The following is a 20,996-nucleotide window of genomic DNA, read 5'->3' as shown; positions in this document are numbered from 1 at the left end:
AGTAGTCATGTCCACGTGGAGCAGGATCTCTAAGGAACGTTTCCAACATTAGTTTAAAATGGAGGGAACGGGGAAAGGGTAGTCTACAACTACCATACAACATATTTTAACATAACAAACACAATTGCAGGGACGAACAAGAACAACAGTTGCCGAATGCCACTGTACGGATAGGGTTATGTTAAAAATTTAAATTTGATTTAAATTCGATACTACTACTACTACTGCTGCTGCTACTGCTACTACTACTACTACTACTAATAATAACAACAACAACAACAACAACAACAACAATAATAATAATAATAATAATAATAATAATAATAATAATAATAATAATAATAATTTATTCATTCATTATCTATACCGCTTATCCGTTAAGGGTTGCGGGGGAGCTGGAGCCTATCTCAGCTGACATTGGGCGAAAACATTACATTAAAGAGCCTCCACGGCAAAAAAAAAAAAAAAAAAAAAACGGAAAAACTGAGGAAAAACCTCCTATCTGCACTTTGCAAGGCACTAATACTTAGTTGGTATTGATAACACAGAATATAGTAAGATAGCCCAAAAACAGTGTATTATGAATTGGTTATCCTTAACAAAAAGCATTCTACAAGAAAATAGCAAGTTTTTTTTAGTTTTCTCAAAAAAGTACATTTTTCAGATAGGAGGTTTTGCTCTTTGGCCATCGATATGTGTCTATGGCCCTCCGGGCTTCCATACTGTTGGGTTTTTTTTACCCGGAAAAAGTTCTTGGTCCGTGTGACGTCACACGGTGTTCTAAAAATGGCGGAGTCGGAGGAGGAGGTGGACGTCTTGGTCCAGAGAGTTGTTAAAGACATCACTAATGCCTTCAAGAGAAATCCCAACATGTAAGTGTAGCTGACTGTGAGGAAACCAGACAGACTGGAGCGGTAGCTGTCACATCCAATAGCCTCCGAGCCAAACAACAGCTTGATCCAGCTATTCAACTGTGTGGGCTTGGACTATCACCTGGAATCAGAGCGGTTCAGACAAAGTTATCAGTTTAGTCAGCTAGCTGAGCTACTTGTTCTGTTTTAAATAGCTAGATAAAATGTTTCTTCGAAAGACCACCGAGGAAATTGTTTCCTGTTTGCTAAGTAACGATATATATTGTGTTACTTTGTGTAGTTAAATCGGTAACCCTTTGACGTGATAAGGCGACTGTCAAAACTCTGCCACAGTCTGCATTTGCTAGTATCGTTAGCTCATTTAAGTTCAGCTTAAGTAATTAAATAACGAATTCACTTCTTCTTTCCTTTCATTTGGAACTTTGGTAGCTGCTATGCTCCCGTGTTATGAGGCTTCGTCAGTTTGTCAGGTTTAGCAAATGACAGCTCCGTGCTCTCACAAACTAACGTTATTTACTCTTTGTAATGTAAATGTCAAATGGAGCAGAAATGTAAGCTGTGAGGGATGATCTGTGGAGACCAGGGCGAGAAAGCCATTGTTAATAAGTGGCTTTAAATGGCCATGCACTGATGTTAGGCAAGGATAACAACCTTGAGAGAAACATGGTGAGACCTTTGGTTGTTGATCAAAACATTGGTCTTTAAGAGCCCATTTAAAGCTTTGGAGAACAAAGGACCTTAAGAACAATATAAGTTTTAGCCAAAGAAGCCACAAGTTTTGTGACTTGATCTCCCAAGGAAACTACATGATGTGTTGACAGAGATTCTTCCATGTTCCAGCAGGTGAAAACTACCCTCAGCCCTCATTCTCTCTGTCTTCTCTTCCAGTGATGAGATTGGTGTGATCCCATGTCCAGAGGCCCGCTATAACCGCAGTCCCATTGTGTTGGTGGAGAACAAGCTGGGTGTTGAGAGCTGGTGTGTCAAGTTTCTGCTGCCATATGTCCACAATAAGCTGCTGCTCTACCGCCAGCGCAAACACTGGCTGGACAGGGAAGGTACCTGAACTCACTCAACACCTGCCTCAACTAAATAATTTCTAGAGTTTAGAGTTGAAAGAGTTTTATTCAGAGATAGTGTATTAATTATGACATGTATGTCTTGTCTGATTCTAGACTAGAACATGTCTGCACAAAGAGTATTGGAACCAGTTTTATTTCCTTCTTTAGCCCCACAGCTGCAGCATGAGTGATATGCTGGATATATATATGCAGGGACTGGAAAAGGCACGTTTTCATGCAGCTGATTTGAAGTGCATACACTTTTTTTTTCTTTGTGTTTATCAGGCCAAGTCCTTCAGCCAAGATGAAATCAAGTTTTATTTAAATTTTGTATTTATTAAATTTAACTTTGATCATCGTTATCAATGGCTGTAACTAGCTGACATTGACTGACCTCTACTCTTTAATTTGATTAATTAGATACTGACAGACCTAGCCACATTTTTCCTCTATTAGTTAACTGAATGGGGGACAGATTAATGAATTAGGTCCTGAGAGTAGCAAATAACCAAGTTTTGTTTACAAATATGGTTTTGCTTAAAATTAAGAAGCTAACAGTTCATGTTTGTGTGTCCCTCAGCTTTAGTGGATATCACCTGCACATTATTGCTGCTTAACCCGGACTTCACCACTGCATGGAATGTCAGGTACAGATACACCAGCCAGCGACAACACAACTACAGAACTACTTGTTCTTATGAATGTCAGCATTGTCTATGCCCTTGAAAGTGCACAAAATCTTAACATAAAAGAAGACAAAATACTCAATGCTGAGCTCAGCTCAACACATCACAGCGGCTTAAGAATGCTATACTGAGGCCGCACCCACACTAATACATTTTCATTGTAAAACAGTTTTTTAATTGATCTCCATCCAGTTGAGCATTTTAGCGTTGTATCAGAAATCATCTCCAACCATACTAACATGCTTAAAACGTATATCCCATGACTATTCACATAGAATGTGCCAGTGTAAATAGGAGGTGAATTGTCCACTCTGCATTTGGTTGCTTAGTTGCAGAATACAGTACAAACGAAATTTAACTACTTTTGTTAAATTTAACCAGAGCTGCTGTGGATGTAACCTGTCCCTATGGACAAAGGCTATACTCTGTTGGTCTGTTGTAAGGCCACATTCACACCAACATTCACTCTTTGTGAAGAAATGCATTAGATCTGGTTCAATTTTGGCTGAACATCCGACAAGGTGCTGTGTTGGCCAATAACACATTCTTGGTGGATTACTTTGTAATGCTGTATTTTTACTGTCGACTTTGAGCATGTTGTGACGAAAGATAAAACCTCTGCCACCATGACAACTTTCCAGAGTTGTTAAATCCTGTCTGTGGGTATTACAAACCACTGTTTGTAAAACATGCCCCCACAAACACTGCTGCTCTGTTAAAAAGGATTTATGTCCATGTGAAAGTGGCCTAATGTATGGCTGATTGTTGTTGTAGGAAGGAGCTGCTGCAGTGCGGAGTTCTTAACCCAGAGAAGGATCTCTACCTGGGCAAGCTGGCCCTCACCAAATTCCCCAAGAGCCCAGAGACGTGGATACACCGGTAACACTTAGCTGCGGGTTACCCTGTTCTCTTTCTGTCTTTTTATTTTACTTATTTATTTATATTGTTTGTTTGCCACCTGTGATAGTCAGTGTCACTTCGTAATGTAGAATACAAGGTACTAGGGATGTGCATGAATAATCAATGAGTCAGTTAATCGACACTGCAAACATAGTCAGCATCTGTTTTTAAGAATCGACTAATTTTTATTTGACAAATTCTGAATTGGGTGGAGGTGGGAGGAAAGATGCGGAACTAATGTTTATGGTTCTGTTTCTGCTGAGTGTGGGCTGTTAACCAAGCAGCCGCTAACTTTAGCTCACGTTGTTTTGCAGCTTCTTTTTAGGTTAGGATTCCTTAAGTGTTCATTGTTCAGGAGGTTTTTACTGCTAGTTGAATTATCTGCCAAGGCCTCATTGAATTAAGCAGTTTCATATAAAAAAAATCTATGTTTCTCCGTGACATGGACACGGGACATTGAGAGTGGCTGTTTGCTCAGCTCATTTCTCTGATTACTGAAGATCCAGATGTCTGATGACTAAAATCCTAATCTGGTTTACGATTAGAGTTATAACGTTATATAAAATGAGAGTGACGTGACTTGAAACAACGCTCATGTGACAGCTAATGACAGGAACAAACAAATAGTTTTGGTGACTTAAATGATTTCAGACGATATGCAGCTACAGCTCTGAAAAAGAATCTGATGGAAGCCAAGAAAGTAGCAATAACAACTGATGCATGGACAGCTCTCATGTTGGATTTTTTAGTCACTGTTACATGGACGGTGACTGGAACATTTCGGGTTCTGTGCTTTAGACTCTCAGCACAGATGAGACAGACACACTGCTGAGAACTAGTCTGAGGTGTGTTCTTGATGAGTGGAGGTGTGTTCTTGATGAGTGGAGCTTGGGAGGTAAAGTTAGTGCATCTGTACACTACAGTGCAAAAAACATGACTCAACATCACAATATATTATTTTGGTTTGAGTGGAGGGCAAGTGTTAATTATGACATCATGAGTAATCAACTTAAATTGGTTGATTAATCGACTTCAAAAAGTAATTAAAATGCCCATCCCTACAAAGTAGTCTCTTTGACTTTAAGATACCAACATGAATAGTCTTTTATTCATCCATTATTTGTCTATTTGGTTTAGCAGTAACTGTAGGCCAGGTTCATGGAGTAACATAACTTATTAGCTGACATCTCTCGGCAGGCGCTGGGTGCTCCAGCAGATCCTGCGTCAGTTCTCTGTTGTGGGCCGCAGCAGGAAGCAGCAACAGCAGCAGGGGGAAGCAGAGCAGGCTGATGGAGAGAGGAGCCAGCAACTTAGTGACCATCTGGCCAGGACACTCCACCAAGAGATGAAGGTGTGCTCTGATGCTGCCTGCCGCTATCCCAGCAACTACAATGCCTGGTCCCACCGCATCTGGGTGGTGCAGCACATGGCCAAAGGCAATTTCAAGGTAGGACGTGGAAGAAGTGCTTTTATTATTATTTTTTATCTTATTTGCTTGTTTTTAAGGGCTCAATTACTTCATTGTCATATAAGTGCATTTTCATACAATAAAGAAATATGCTCCCTAGTCAGGATGTACAGATTATATGTACACAGGCAAAGTACAGTTTGAATGGTAGAGAGTTAAGTAAAATACTATTAACAATCTATGGTCTGTACACCTGTATAGCAAGTTATCCCTGGGATGTCCTTAGCAGATGCCTGAAATTCTCAGTTGTATAGCTCCAACACTGATCATCCTCCTTGAGCCCTGAGAGCCTGTCCTCTTCAGTACCAGTTAATCAAACATCTTTGAGGTGTTTAATGCTGTGGTTAATTTAGTGCAAGAAGAGCCACTGTCACTAGCTTCTTTGCCACTTAAATGCAACATAAATACAACTTGCAGTATGCCATAGAAGTTGAGGTACATTACTGTAGATAATGCTTACAGCTTGTGTGACCATGTGCCAGTGTCAAAAGTGGGATCTCAAGTTGTTGAGTGGTAAAAATAAATTATATTACAGTCCTAGAATCTGTCAGCATATTTTGTGCATCAATTATTCAAGGCAGTATAATAAGTGGGACATTTTATTAGGATCACCTGATGGCTAAATTGACAACATGACAACCTAATCTCCCTAATACGTGTTATATTTCCTTAATCTTATTAATAATAATAATAATGTTATTACAATGAACATTTGTGCTCACTGCCATGTGTCTGGACAGGTTTTCCATGATGAACTGTCCTCTATGCGCCTATGGGTGTCCATGCATGTATCTGACCACAGTGGCTTCCACTACCGCCAGTTCCTGCTCAAGGAGCTGATCACTGAGCTCTCCCAGACTCCAGCTTCCACCACCACCTGTTCCCCCCAGCACCAGTCCAGCACAGTCCCAAGCGTTAATCCCCACCATCACAGCGACACCCAAGCTAACGGGGAGCTGTCAGGAGCAGAGGCAGCAGGTGAGGATGAGAGGCAGCTCAGCCTCACCACAGTCCTTCACCTCTTCCACCAGGAGATGGAGCTGTGCTCAGACCTGATCCAGTCCTTCCCTGGACATGAGACACTTTGGAGTCACAGGTGAGGCCATAGAGGTGAACATAACTCAAGGCATTTGTCATTTTGCAGTGACTTACTATGAGACTATAGTTTGCACATGAATAGTGAATATCATAAATAGGTGAAACCAAGGCATAGTACAGCACCACTCTTAAACTTGAATGAATGTTCAGTGTGCTGTTAATTTCAGTAATTACGTTAATGCAGACCATGAAGCCTTAAAAAGCATCCCCTGCTGCCAAGAGGTGTATGTTTGTCACTCTTCATCACTGGTGTTGTAAGGGGTTGTGGGATATTAGTTTTCTAAGTTTGCATTGTTTGCTTCTGCCAAAAGCAGTGGTGGAATGTGACGAAGTATATTTACTCAAGTGCTGTCTATAAGGACAATTCTTAATTCTTACTTGTATTGAGTATTTTTGTTTTTGCTATTTTCTATATTTGATCCAGTCCATTGTCTGGCAACTATAATCATCACTTAACAAATTAAGATTTGTCACATAATGGAAATAATCAGCTTCTAAAATGCAATGTATTGTTGACTGCAAAAGAAAATCTCTTCTGTCAATTCATTTTGTGTATAATTGATTCCTAAAAAACCTTTCTGTAATTAATGTAAAGATCCACCAGTGGAGTAAGAATATTCCCTCCTGTTTTCAGTTCAGACCAGTTTGTGGTTTCAAATTAACCCTGTTTCAAATATGATAGGAAATCTAGTTTATTTAGATTTAAACACATTGAAATACTCACAGCACAAACATGTTTTTTCCAGTTATTTCAAGAAAATAAGGATTGATAGAAATGGTAAATGAACTGCACATATAGCGCTTTTCTAGTCATGTCAACCACTCAAAGCACTTCACAGGTCACCTTCACCCATTCACACACACACATGAATACAGCACTTGTTTTATACATACAAAGTGCCTTCTAACACATAAACACACATTTACACTCTGATGCTACATCGGAGGTAATCTGGGGTTCAGTATCTTGCCCATGGATAGTTCGACATGCAGACTGGAGGAGCCAGGGGTTGAACCATTGACAATCTGATTAGGAAGGATAGGATAGGACTTGATTATAGACAGACACTGGAGACCGCTATAGACAGTCCTTATGAGGTTATGGTCTCCATAGTGTTATTGACTAAGCAGCCACAACAGCACTACATAAAATAAATAATATCAGCTCTACCTCAACCAGCGACAACAGTACAATTCCACTTGCACATTAATGACTAAATAATAGACATCAAATAATCAAATCTATAAGGTAATACTATTTTCGGGTTCATTTAGTTGATAATACATCTGACCTTTTACTGAAGTAAAATTTTGAATGCAGGACTTTTACTTGTAATGGAATGTTTCTGAGTTGCTCTTTTGTGACTTTTACTCAAGCAAAAGATCTGAAAATGTTTTCCACCAAAGAAAGTACTCTGAAACTTCCTGCATGTTCTGTCTGAATTACATCCTGTCTAAAAGCGCAACCTAGAGCCAGTAGTTTGCATATTCCACTGTAAAAAATGGACACATTAAATTTTGACCCTTTGCGGTTAAAGTTTGAATGCCCTAAGTGTGACAGTAGCTATCAACAGTTTCACATCAAGTTTCACCTCAATATTCTGGGCTCTCTGGGACAGCCAGGGGCTGTTAGTGTTAATTTACTGTATGCTTTGTCCTTCATGACAGGCAAAAAAAGGTTAATGGTCACAAGACAGGTGACTTGTGAGGAGATGCAAGTCCTTTCACTCAACCTCTTTAATCAGATTAAATGGAGTGCTGTGATAATATGAAACTTTATCTCCCTAGGAAAACTGGTAATATGGATGCTACTGGCATAAAAGGCTCAGCTTTATCAGACACTATATGGCCAAAAGTGCACTACATGTGAATGTTGAACATGTCATTTGGAGACTCTGGAAGTTTAGCCCAATCAATGAAAAACAACCTCAGACCAAAAGTATGTGATAGTATGTGGACCATGTACCTACGTACTATACTTAGGGCCATATAGTGTATTTGTGCAGTACATTTCAATAATGAGATGTTGGATATATGTTTCCACCCCCTCCAGGCGGCATGTCTTTTACTTGTGGCACCAGTGGAGGAGGGAACACCAGCACCGCTGCAGTAACAATGGAAGCAGTGAGTCTGTCCACCTTAACAACAGCGACCCAGGCCTGACAGAGGTCGGGGCTCAAAGCTGTGCAGGCCGGGGCGAGAGTGTGAACGGACAGAGGCATGCTAGTGAACCTATGGAGATAGACAGGGCACCCTTGCCAGACCCGCGTGACAGCAAGCGACTGAAGAGAGGCGTCTTGCTGCCTGCCCCCCCTGGCCTGCCCTGCGAGCACAGCTTTGTAAGCAGTATTCTGGACAGGTGCTCTAACCCTGAGCAGAGACGCTTCGCTTTGGCATACAAGAAGTGGTTAGATACTGTCATGGGTCCGCAGCCTTGAGAGAGAAAGAGAGAACAGTTAGCCCCATCCTTTCTTAACACTGAAGTTGCCTTTAGTACTGTACTGACAGTAACTAATAGTACTTCAAATGCAGTAATGAGTTTAGAGAGCAGTCACTGGGCAGCCGAGGTACTGCTGTAGCCTCCTGACAGTGAGTGGAGAGGATGGGGATGAGATGTTCTTCCTCAGAAACATCTGGATTCTCTCAAGCTTCATCTGAGCCAGTACTCCTTCAGAATGGAAATCTGTACACATAGAGCCAATGGGTTTGTTGTGTGTCTGTCAGTAGATTCTGGTCTTATTTCAGGTGTCTCAATGCCTCAGGACAAATTTCCACTGCTTGTTTTATTGCCAGGAGGAGGAACAATATCTTTGCAGAGGTTGAGAGCAGAACAGAATTTGCACTCAGTCTGACTCACTACAAATCACTCTTGTTGGACCTGATTGCATGGAATGCCAGAATAACCAATATTATACAAGAAATTCTGAAATAATAAATAGAATACAATTTACGTGATCCAATAGATTGTACCATAATTTAATAAATAATTAAAAGTAAATTGATTATTATTTACCTCATCATTTCTTTTTTCAGGGTAACCATTTTATTGGAGGTCATTTTTATTTCAAAATGACCCTTTACAAAGGTTTGTTTTCTCAAGTGATTAGCTGAAAGCTGAGGGGGTGGGTAGTGGTGGTAACAGCTCCATCACAAAAAGTGTTGAGTGGGATAGATTACATATATTTGAATTATATGGGGATAATAGGGGAAAGACTTTCATGAGTTTTAATCACTTAGTTTATTTCACACAGTGTATTGTTAGTTATGCCTAATTTTTTTATTTGACGTATTGGCCCTTTTTGGGGTTAATTAAACCTGTGTAGTAGAATGGTATGAGAGTGGTTATTATAAAATGTCATTCTGGTGGAACTGGAATACTTTGTTTGTCTCCTTTAGATAAATGTGTTGAAATTCAGTCAGCCCTCACTTACTGCAATTGTAGATTTTAAGCACAGCCAGACTCCTGTTTTTCTTTGAGGCTCCTTAGGTTTCCATTCTGAAGGCAGTAACATTTATTAGCTGTCATTTTCCCTTGCTCCTCTTCTTCTTCTGCTGATCCTTGGTTGCTGCTCCTAGTTCATGTCTGTTTCCTGGTGAATAGAGTCAGTAAATCTGAACTATGTAGCTATGTGCTATTACAGTAGCTTGCAACAGAAAGCCAAAAAGAAAGTCACTAGCTAAAAGAGTTTTCAGTGTGAAGATTAGTCTGAACTAACTCTCAAGTCTTACTTTCTGCCAACCTGAAGCACTAAACAAGCAGAGAAATGTTAGCTTTACCATTTTAGTGGTACTGATGTTTGACTTTGAAGGAGTGTTAGGGAGTTCCCCAGCATTCACTGGTGCTACATGCTGCTGTTATTACAACTACTTCATCTGTTACAGGTGTGTAGTGTGCAACAGGTGAAATGTTCTGTGGGGAATTGTTGTTAAATGACAACAAAACAACTATTTTTGAAATCTTATTATTTTGCACCAGGTTAGTTAACTTAGGCCAAGCTGCTTCATGTCATTATGTTTTTAGAAAATAGAAGTAACATCAAAAAGGTCAAAATCTCCATTATTTCTTTGTGTTTAGGAATTATTTGTAACACTCCTTTAAAAGTAAAATGCCGTATCTGCACAGCTGATCTGTTCAGTAATGTTGGTGAGAATGATAGCTCCTCCCTTTACATAATGTCATATATATACTGAGAGAAGAAGAATGGTATTCTTAAATCTGTATCTAACAAATCTGAACTCACCTGTATTCCAGATAGTTGCCTAGGAAATAAAATTGGCTGCAGTTTGAGTAGGATCCATCTTTTTGTTTTGGGTTGTTGTTTTTCTCCATCAATGACAATATCAGTACACAAGTGAACAAATACATGATGTTGCCTCATCAGTGTCGCAGTGGCATCCCAGTGGACCCTTGATGCAGTTTGGGTAACATCACATCTGTGAATAGAGGTTTGATTTGATGCTTAAAATGGCAGGTTGGAGGAGAAAAGAAATGCTGCATTTGGTCTCAGTTGCCTCACTGTGCACAGACTGGTGAGACAAAATAGCCTAGCTCCCCATTACACGGTCACCATGTGCTTCCATGTTACCCTTACCATGTTCTACTTATCCTCTCTATGATATGTTATCACCTCAAATCACTGTGTACATGATCATAGATAATCTTGAAACTAGTATTTATGAGCCATGAATTTGTTTAAGTTTGTTCATCAAGAATGGGTGCATATCATAACTGTATGGTGGGGGTATTTTAACATCCTTGCAAACCTAGAACACAAACTTTGAATACAAGTCTATCTATGCAGAACAATGTTTTTTTAACGGTTCAACAAGCTTTTAAAAGGAATAATGTAGCTTATGTTTTTTCTAATTTATTCTTCAGTTGACCTCAGTGGAGAGTATGTCCTTAATGAATAATCCCCAGCATCTCACGATTCTCTATTTATTTAAAGTATTTTAACTTCACTTTCAGTGTTTTGTCATCTGCTTACCAAAAAAATAAAGCTCATCTGGAATAAAGGGTTTTTTTCACCTGTTGTTTATTTTGAGTCTGCTGCCAGGATCACTTGATGACTTATAAATAAAAACATATTTCCATATGTTTTCATTTTTAAGCTGTGCGTGCTCGCAGATATCACACACTTGCAAACACTTTTTGTAGCAGCTATGTCTTTCTGTTGCTGACTGATGAATTTCCAGCCTCTCTTCCTGCAGGTCACTTCTGTGTGTGAGATATTTTATTCTGTCCTGTATACACAGTATAACATCGACCCACTGTTTCAAAACGCTTAAAATCTTCAACTGTGAAAATCAAGCTGACTTTAGCTTTTACTGCTGAAGGTTTGACACTTCAGTTTGCATTTTGTCATCTTGTATGTATAACAAAATGCTACTGAATCATTTTCACGGTGGCTGCAGCTACATGGCAAAATTCTTCAGCAGATACTGAGGCTGATTTGGCTAAAACTCAAGGGATCAGTCTTGTTAACAACCACGATTGCAGCTACCACGAGATCATGTCCTCAGACAATCTCTGGGAACGTTAGGAGTTTGTGGTTACTCATATTGCACATATTGGATTTTGAGAGCTGGACTTAACATTTGAATGTTTTTAGGCATAACACAGAAAAATGTCATTGAAATAAAACTGGTTTAGTATTTACGTTCCTGTCTGTAGAGGAGGATTTCAAACAACACATAGACCATGGTGAAGTAATCACAGAATTAAAAAATTCAAGATGTGACAGTTGTAGGTTGCTTTGCCTTCACTCTTCTGTCCAGTTCATTTCAAACCAGCTTGATGGGGTTTAAGTCTGGAGACTGTGCTGGCCACTCCATTTTTTCAAGATTACCATCTTGTTCTTTTTTCCTAAGGTAGTTCTGCATAGCTTGGGTCATTATCCTGCTGTAGGATGAACCCCTGACCAACTAGGCACATGCCAGAGGATTGTGCAGGACGCTGCAGAATGTTGTGGTAGCAGTTTTGATTTAGGGTGCCTCTCATTCTGTACAAGTCACCGACCCTGGATCCAGCAAAACAGCCCCCTGCCAGACCTCTTCTTGTCAGAGTTTCCCCCTGTTTCTGAGTGCCTTTTGATGGTGAAGGAAACTGTACTCACTGACACCTTGACTTTTTTTTTTTTTTTTTTTTTTTGCTATTTCTCTGTAGGAAAGACCAACATTTTTAAGTGTTATAAAGGTCTGTCTCTCCTCCATTGTTAATTGCTTTTTTCTTGCCAACACAATACTTTCTGCAGTGCAATACTGTTCAAATAATGCTCATGAGGGTATGGTACCACAGTGTGTTCCAACACTACTTTTATGCAGATAGAGGGGGTTGTAAGTAATCAAGAAAAGTTGGGACACCAGTAGGAATTGATAGCACCAACTTTCAAGGCTTGATCAACTTCCATTGCTTTTTGTTGTTAACCCATTTTTTGGCCTTTTTGTATTATTCTGAAATGTACATTATTTTTCACTTTTACCTTATATATATATATATATATATATATATATATATATATATATATATATATATATATATATATATATATATATATATATATATATATATATATTTGTGTGTGTGTGTATGTGTGTGAATTAAAAGGTGATAGTCACAGTGGACAAGCTGCTTGCTGAGTCCTATGATGATGTGACGGCGGCGGTGGGAGGAAGGAGGGGCTGGGAGGCAGGCGAACGACGCGCGCGCGCGCACACACACAGACAGCACCAGCTATAGGGAAGATGGAGGACTGTGTGGCAGCGGCGGAGCGGACCTCCATCCTACAGAAACATCAGTGCTGAAAGCAGGTGAGTTCGCCTCTCGATCCGCTCAGATGCCGCTCAGTGTCAGCCGACTCCAACAGCTCGGAAGCGGCTGTGTTGTTATTGAGCTGGGGGACAGTGCATTGTCGCCGCTCGGGCCGTTAACTGCTTGAGGAGTGGCTACAGGGAAAGATACGGCGCGGTACAAAGGAAATGCCATACTGGGATCCAGATGGAAAGAAACGCAACACTGGCTGTATGTACGAGGCTTTGTGCCGGGCTGAAGAGCGACCGCCCACAGGGTTGACATGAATGAAACGGCCCATAGAGGCCCTGTTGTTGGCAGGTGCAGAGTCTCGGTAGAACTGACCACAATCCAGGCAACACGCTGGCCTGGTTGAGTCTTTCCTTGGGTTCTGTTTCTGTTAGACCAGAACTAAAGCTCAGCTTTCATCACCTCATGTGATGCAGAGGCCAAAACCAGACACATATGTTTTGAGGAGGCAGCCTGTCTGTGTGGCCTGGTTGTTGTTGACAGAGATGCTGCAGGTTAGTTTCTGGCTGTGCAGTCTGTGAGGGCTGCAGTACCTCTATCCAACAGAAGCCCTGGTTCATCAAATCCTGATAGAAACCACACTGAAAACTTAAGGGGGTGAAGTCCACATACTGACTTAAAGTCTAAATAAAATCACATTCCGTTATACCTTCTTGCAGTGAAGACTGTGTCGGTGTGTTTTTTTCACACAGTAGTTTTGTGTGATCTATGGAGAAATATTAGAAATGCTCCTTTTTGTGTCAGCAGTTAGAGGGGCATGTCTTTGTTTGATTAACAGTGGTGGGGCGTGTCTGTGTGCGACTGACAATAGTTAGAGGGGTGTGTCTACTATGGCTGAGAGCTCAACCCACTGCAATGTAAGAAAATACAGCAATTTGACAGCACATAAGCTCTTAGCATTGTTGAAGGAGTGGAGCTGTCAAAGGCTCATGGAACCTGAATACACTGTGATTTCATGGAAGAAAAAATGACTGACCAGATTGAGAAAAAGTACAATGACCCCACATCTGAGTTTTATGTCACTGTCACCTGCCGTTACATGGACGGTGACCAGAACATTTCCGGTTCTGTGCTCCAGACTCGCAGCACATGAGACACACTGCTGAGAACTAGTCTGAGGTGCATTGTTGATGAGTGGAGCTTGGGAGGTAAAGTTAGTGCATCTGTACACTACACTGCAAAAAACATGACTTGACACGACAACACATTATTATTTTGGTTTGGGTGGAGGGCACAGCTTAATGATGATGTCATGACTAAACAATTAATCGACTTAAATTGGCTTGATTAATCGACTTCAAAAAGATACCAAAATGCCCATCCCTAAGCATAACCATGTCATTAGAAAATGTATTTCTGAGGTGTTCGGGGACCACGTACAATAACTTTGGTTTTGTCTGAATTTAATAGTAGAAAGTTGCTGGTCATCATTAATGTCCGTAAGACATCCCTGGAGTTTGGCTAGCTGATTGGTTTCATTAGGCTTCATTGATAAATATAGTTGTGTATCATCTGCATAACAATGGAAGTTTATTGAGTGATTCCTGATAATGTTGCCCAAGGGCAGCATATACAGGTGAATAGATTTGGGCCCAGCTCCAATCCTTGTGGAACTCAGTGTCTAACTTGTGTGTACATGGAGGAGTTGTCATTAACGTACAAACTGAAGCCTAACAGATAGATAGGACTTAATCCAGTTTAGTGCAGTACTTTTAATGCCAATAAAATGCTCCAGTATGTGATGGTCAATCGTATCAAGCACGATTAGGAGGTCATTTGTAACTTTTAAAGTGCTGTCTCCGTGTTATGACGCATTCTAAATCCTGACTGAAAATCCTCAAATAAACTATTATCCTGTAGAAAGTCGCTTAACTGTTTTGCATCTGCTTTCTCCAGGATCTTAGAAAGAAAGGGGAATTTGGATATTGGTCTATAGTTGGCCAATACATCTGTATCAAGAGTAGACTTTTTCAAAAGAGGTTTGATTACAGCTGCTTTATAAGATTGTGGCACGTAGCCTGTTTGTAAGGACAGGTTAATCATATCCAGTACAGAGTTGCTAATTAAGGGTAAGGCCTCCTTAAACAGCCTAGTTGGGATGGGGTTGAAGGTTTAGATAAAGAAATAGTTGAAGTGAGCTGGTGGAGGTCGAAGGGAGTGAAACAGTCTAGATTAGGTGTTAAGTTGTCTCTAGGGATCCTGTGTTCTGGCTTAACTCAGAGCTAACTGTGGAGTTAGATACTTGATGAAAACAGAGAACACAGCGACAGCATGGCAGTGTGAGTCTCTCTGATTCTCTCTGCTCCGCTGTCAGGTGAGAGCTGTATGCTAGTCTCAAGAACGGACACAGCTAAAGCTGAAACTACTGGTGACATGACGAGTTAAAAGCGGCTGATGGGGTCAGAGAGAGAGAACTGAGCTATGACCAAGATGCCAATGTCATGTCTGCAGTGTTTCTGCTATACATATTCCCACTGTGGTAAAATTATTGCTGCTGATATTATAAAGTTGCAAAATACCCAGTTGAAGAGAGAAAGAGGAGAAAAAGAGAGAAAATGGTAGAATGAACTAGCTCACATTAGGTTAGGTTTGTGTTTGTATTTTGTATTTTCTATCGGGACAAATCCTGTGGAGTTTTAATCAGCTGTGTCTGTCTCTACCGGCTCTCTGTGTGCCTGTCAGTCTCCTGTCATTCCCCCTCAGTGTATCAGCATTTGAAAAATCACCACAGGCAGCAGTTTGACCAATGTAAAGTTACTGCAGAGAAGCTTTTGTGAGAATTGTTTTATGATTCATTCTGTGTATGTTCTACACTGTTTATTATTAGAATAAATACATTTTGGATTCATATATTTTCATTCTCATCCTTGGATTAGTACACAGTGTAGTTCATATTTTAGTAATCTCTTAAATGGTAATGCTCCATGATCTGATAGACCGATATGGTTTTTTCAGGGCTGATATCGATTATTAGTAGTCAAGGAGGCCAATAACCGATATTTGGAGCTGATATTCATTTGCAGTAAAAATGAAAATATTGGCATCAAAATTATGAATAATACAAACTCCAACACTTTGTTTAAATGGCTTTAAGCATATGTTTAATAAACAGCTTTTCAGATTTGCAACATGTTAAAGGTTTTTTTTTATCTTAGACAATAGACATCTTTGTTTTAAAATTCTAACAAAAAGTGCAGGGAGCTCCCAGGCTCAGCAGCATGTCTTATAAAGTTAAATGAAGACTTAAACAAATAAATATCTCCCTAAAGTTTTCTACAGTAAGTAAAGTTTTCCAAAATTTCAATATAACTGAAATGATATTTTATCTTTCACTTATCTTTGTTTAAAGTTCAAAAACAAAAAGTGCAGGGAGCTCCCAGTGTCAGCTGCTCTTATAAAGTTAACTGAAATTTTAATTAAATAAATAAATAGCTTCCTGAAGTTTTATAACGTAAATAAAACAAAGTTAAATAAAATTTGCACAGAAATGTGAGTCTCAAATCAATTAATAGTCCCAGTTGAGCAGCACCAGATTGTGGTGCAAAAAGCAGAGTTGTTCAGTGTGTGTGAGCGCTGTGCATGCACAGCTTTCACTGCTGATTGGCTGTTGCCGTGGCTCTGTGTGTAACCAATCAGATGGTGCTGTGGGCGGGACAATGCTGGAGACAGAGTAGTGACTGCAGACAGAGAGGCTGCATCAGAGCCAAAATAACCCAGTTTGAAATTGATCTCTTATCGGCCGTCAGATTAAAAAAAACGGCTGATGCTGATATGTGTCAAAATGCTGAATATCGGCACTGATAGTCGGTCGATCGCTAATACAAGATATGGCTATAAAATAATGAGACTGCACTTATAAATCCAGGTGGTTCACAGTCGCACTGATGTTGTATATTAAAGGTTGGGTGTTCACGCAAAACTGCTGTAAGTTTCCAATAAGATAATAACATCTTTAGTTCACTGCTAACTACTGAGTTGGAAGGCGTTGGAAAATGATTAGTTTAAAAACTGAGAAACACATTAACTTGACATTTTTGTTAAGATTGAACAAAACAGCAGCTGAATCTTTTTGTACATTGTGTGGGGAACACTGCATGTCACATGTACATGTGTTTGAATGGCACAAAAGATTTAGTGAAGGCACTTCTGAAAACATTCAACAAAGGACTCAGTATAAGAATGAGAGCAGAAATAGTGTCCACTGATAAAGAGACAGTTCAGCAAATTTAGCATGAAAATTTGAACGTGACAAGTGTGTGCCAAAGTTGTCCCAAAACCTCTGACTCCTGATGAAAAGGAAAAGCAGTTTCTGGCCCAAAAACAAATCCCAGTGCTTGATCACCCTCCCTGTTCACCTGATCTAGCACCGTGTGACTTTTTCCTTTTTAAGATCAAATCTGTGCTCAAAGGAACACGATTTGAGTCTGTGTCAGAAGTTAAGAAAAGAACCACAGAGGTTCTAAGACAACTGTCTGAAGAAGACCTACTGCACTGCTTTGATCAGTGGAAGACCAGAATGCAGTGGTGTGTTGATGCAGAAGGGGAGTATGTTGAAGGAGAAAGACACTGAAAAATGTTCATGTTCAATAAAATTCTATTACAGCATCAGTCTTGTTATTTAACAGCCATACCTCGTATAGTGAATCCTGGACTAAAGCTTGACTTTCAAAATTATATTGTAAATATAATGCAATATTTGTACCAAAAAAAAGAAAAAAAAAAGAAAAATCACAATTAGATTTTTTCCCAAAATCGCTCAGCCCTAGTACACAGGTTCAAGAGTTAAACTGTGGAGCTAGCCTCTTTTTTTACTTATCCCAAAGGGTCTGTCTAAGTCTAAGATTTGTCTTTTTTAGGGGGGCAATAGAGTTGTACACAGTGAGCCTGCAACACTGTCTACAAGATGGTCAAGTTGGGAGGGAATAATGCTAATATATAAGTCTTCTGTTAAATTGAGATATGGTAATGAATTTAGGGCAGAAGGAATCACTTCCTTGAATTTAGCTACCGCACTATCAGAAAGATTTCTAGTAAGGGTCTTTTTGCCTGTTGGTATATATGGTGCAATAGGAGTTCAAAAGGGAGGACTATTAGAGATTTAATATGCAATCTCATTTCTAGACACCCGCTGCATCAAAACGAAGGCTCCTATCTCCCTCAGCCAATGACAATGTGTCATTACACCACATGATTCAGAGCAGCAGAAACTCAAATAAACCCGGTGAGAGCGAGTGAGTGACAGCGGCTAATGACAGTGTGAGGCCAGACGTTGTGTTAGGACAAATTAAAACGGCTAAATGAATCCAGAGGAAAATGATGCAGCCCTAGTTTAAACACATTCAGAGAAGCCAAAACAGTCCAATAATGAGGTAAATGCAGAGTTAAGGCTGTCATTGTTTACTTCCACATGAATATTAAAGTCACCTACTATAATGACTTTATCTGTTCTAAGGACTAAACTCAATATAAACAGTGAGAATTCAGATAAGAAGTGAAAGTATGGGCCAGGAGGGCAGTGAACTATAACAATTGGTTTTAGAGTTTTCTACTTTGGGTGTAACAAACTAAGAACAAGGCTTTCGAATGAAGTATAATTATGTTTAGGTTTAGTGTTGATTAAAAGACTGGAATCAAAAATGGCTGCAACTTCACCACCTTGGCCAATGTCTCGGGGAATGTGAGTATTAATATGACTGGGGGGGGGGGATTCATTCAGGCTAACATACCCATCCTGACACAGCCAGGTTTCAGTCAGATAGAATAGATCGACAACATACTGTAGTAAATTTACAGTATGAACAATCAAGATGACAAAATTATTAAAGTAATAAAGAATATGATTTGTAAAGATGCCAAACAGTCTAGGTGCAACCAGACAGACCTGAACCACAGGACCTCCTCTCAACAATGGAGGACGTGGAAAGAGGACAAGACTACACAAACACACAAGAGGCAGAACTCAAACACAGCACTCATACAGATACAGTGGCAGTGAACCCTTCGGGCTTTCTGGTTTTCTACATCAAATGGTCATAAAATGTGATCTGATCTTCACTTAAGTCACAAATACAGAAGGACACACTGTGCTTAGGCTGATAACACACAACATTTATACTCTTTCCTGCCTTTATTGAACACATCCATTTAACATTCAGAGCCCTGGTAGAAAAAGTAGTGAATCATTGCATTTAATAACTCCTTTGGCAGTAACAACCTCAAACAAGGTCCTTCAGTAGCTGTGGATCAGACCCGTACAGCATCCAGGAAGAATTTTGGACCATTCTTCTAACCCAATCTTAGTTTCATCGGTCCACAGAACATTTTCTCAGTAGTGTTGTGGAGAGTCAAGGTGGTGCAGTGTCTTCCCCTGTGGTGTGCTGCATGAACACAATGCCCCCTCTCTGTGATTTGTGAATGGTAAAATCATGAACAGAAATATTAACCTCATCTGTTTTGTGCTCCTGGAATTAGAGCTGGATGCCACTGAACTAAATTGTCTCCATTTATAGACAGTTTAATTGACGATGAAGATGACTCTGTCACCCTTTCCAACTTTATGCAAATCAACAATTGTAGAGCTATGTCTTCTGAGATCTTTTTTGCGAGGCGTGGTTCACATCAGCAGATTCTTCATGTGAATAAAAAACTCAAAATGATATGATATGGACATAGCACGCAGAGAGTAACTGAGTAGATAGGTAGAGGAGTGAAGTGAGATGAAGAGATTTAAAGAGAAAATTGAGAGGGGAGAAAAAGAAAGAATAGACAGGATAACGGTTGCATGGAAATCATGATATCCATCACAGGAATCATCACAGGACGCAGCGTTGCAGCAGAGGGAGAAATGTTTGAATGTGGAGCTATGCAGTTTGACCGTGTATACTGCATTCAAAGATAGTGCCATATTCAATCCTAAGAAAGTTGCCCATTGGGTGCATGCACAGAAAAAGCCCTTGTGCTCCCTCATGTCTCTCTCTCTTTTAGGCCTATAGAGGATGCTCACTAGACTTCCTGTTAGCTCCCTGCACACAGGAAGGACATAAATCATACGGTTCTTCTAGACTTTTCCAGTGTTAGAAAATCTAATTCTGATGATACAACAGTTCATTTCACTGGGTTGATATGTTCTGAAAAATGCATTTGCCATTTTATAGCTGTCCTTTCTCCAATGATTGTCTATAAGGAAAAATGCTTTTCTGACTAATGTGCACCACGTGATGAATGCAGGAGGTTGCTATACCTAGTCCGGCCACTATGCTAAAATCACTATGCAGCCCAGCTCTGTTCTCAGGGGCTTCAGTTTGGTGCAGTTGCTCTTTCAGTCATATCTTGTAGTTTGAAAAAGTCTTAATTTACCCAGAATAAGTAAACAGCCTTGTGCAACAGATGATTTTTGATACCTCTAATAGGGTTTTTCTGTGGTGGGGGCTTAGTCCAGTGTGCCAACCCATGCTATAAATGGTCATAGCCAAGCTATATGGACAGTATTTTATATATTTTGTGGTGGAAGTGTTCACTGAAGTGATTGAAAAAATTATAAATTGAAAACACTGTTGCCCACATTGTAACATTGTACTGATAGAATTATATATTGCTAATAACTGTACATTTTATATTAGACCTCAAAGCACATGGACTTTATATTTCAAGAAACAAAAGGAAACATCTTCCCTCTGTTGGACATAAGTAGGTGTAATTAGCTATCAAGAATTAGTAAAAAAATATTAATATTAAAAATATCAATCCACCCTGGGGCACCAACAAATTCATCAGTCTCATAAAATACACTAATTATCAATTTTGAACCTTGATTAATAAGTAAGTTAGTAACTACAACCAAAATGACCATATTAATAGTAAAAGTTGAAGGATTTGGAGCTCTGCAGCGTAGAGGTGGGCAATACTTACTTTTGTACCAGACCAGCAAAATATTCAGTGTTCAAAAGTATTTATTTGAACAAAAAACAAATGAAATGACAAAACACAGACTCTAACCCAATCTACTAACACTATGTATGTGTGTGTATCTGTGGGCAACAATGGTAAGGTGGCTGACTTAAGATAGTTCCTTAATCTTAAGTCGCATGTCTT

General features: G+C 39.7%; 2 protein-coding genes across 2 annotated transcripts in view; both read left to right on the top strand.

Annotated features, from left to right (window-relative positions):
- Nucleotides 1-772: 772 nt before the first annotated feature.
- On the top strand, nucleotides 773-11,101 carry ptar1 (protein prenyltransferase alpha subunit repeat containing 1). Its single transcript, XM_018668765.2, has 7 exons — nucleotides 773-872; nucleotides 1,761-1,930; nucleotides 2,514-2,580; nucleotides 3,394-3,498; nucleotides 4,717-4,966; nucleotides 5,728-6,083; nucleotides 8,139-11,101. The coding sequence occupies exons 1-7, from the start codon at nucleotides 787-789 to the stop codon at nucleotides 8,521-8,523; spliced, it is 1,419 nt and encodes a 472-aa protein (XP_018524281.1). The 5' UTR covers nucleotides 773-786; the 3' UTR covers nucleotides 8,524-11,101.
- Nucleotides 11,102-12,792: 1,691 nt separating this feature from the next.
- apba1a (amyloid beta (A4) precursor protein-binding, family A, member 1a) overlaps nucleotides 12,793-20,996 on the top strand; it is a 48,924-nt gene continuing 40,720 nt past the window's right edge. The window contains exon 1 of the mRNA XM_018668767.2: nucleotides 12,793-12,895. The gene's annotated coding sequence lies outside the window, so the exon portion shown is untranslated. The remainder of the gene's footprint in view (nucleotides 12,896-20,996) is intronic.

This window comes from Lates calcarifer, linkage group LG13, assembly GCF_001640805.2.
Source record: "Lates calcarifer isolate ASB-BC8 linkage group LG13, TLL_Latcal_v3, whole genome shotgun sequence".
Lineage (NCBI taxonomy): Eukaryota > Metazoa > Chordata > Actinopteri > Centropomidae > Lates > Lates calcarifer.
This window is presented reverse-complemented; position numbering and strand designations above follow the sequence as displayed.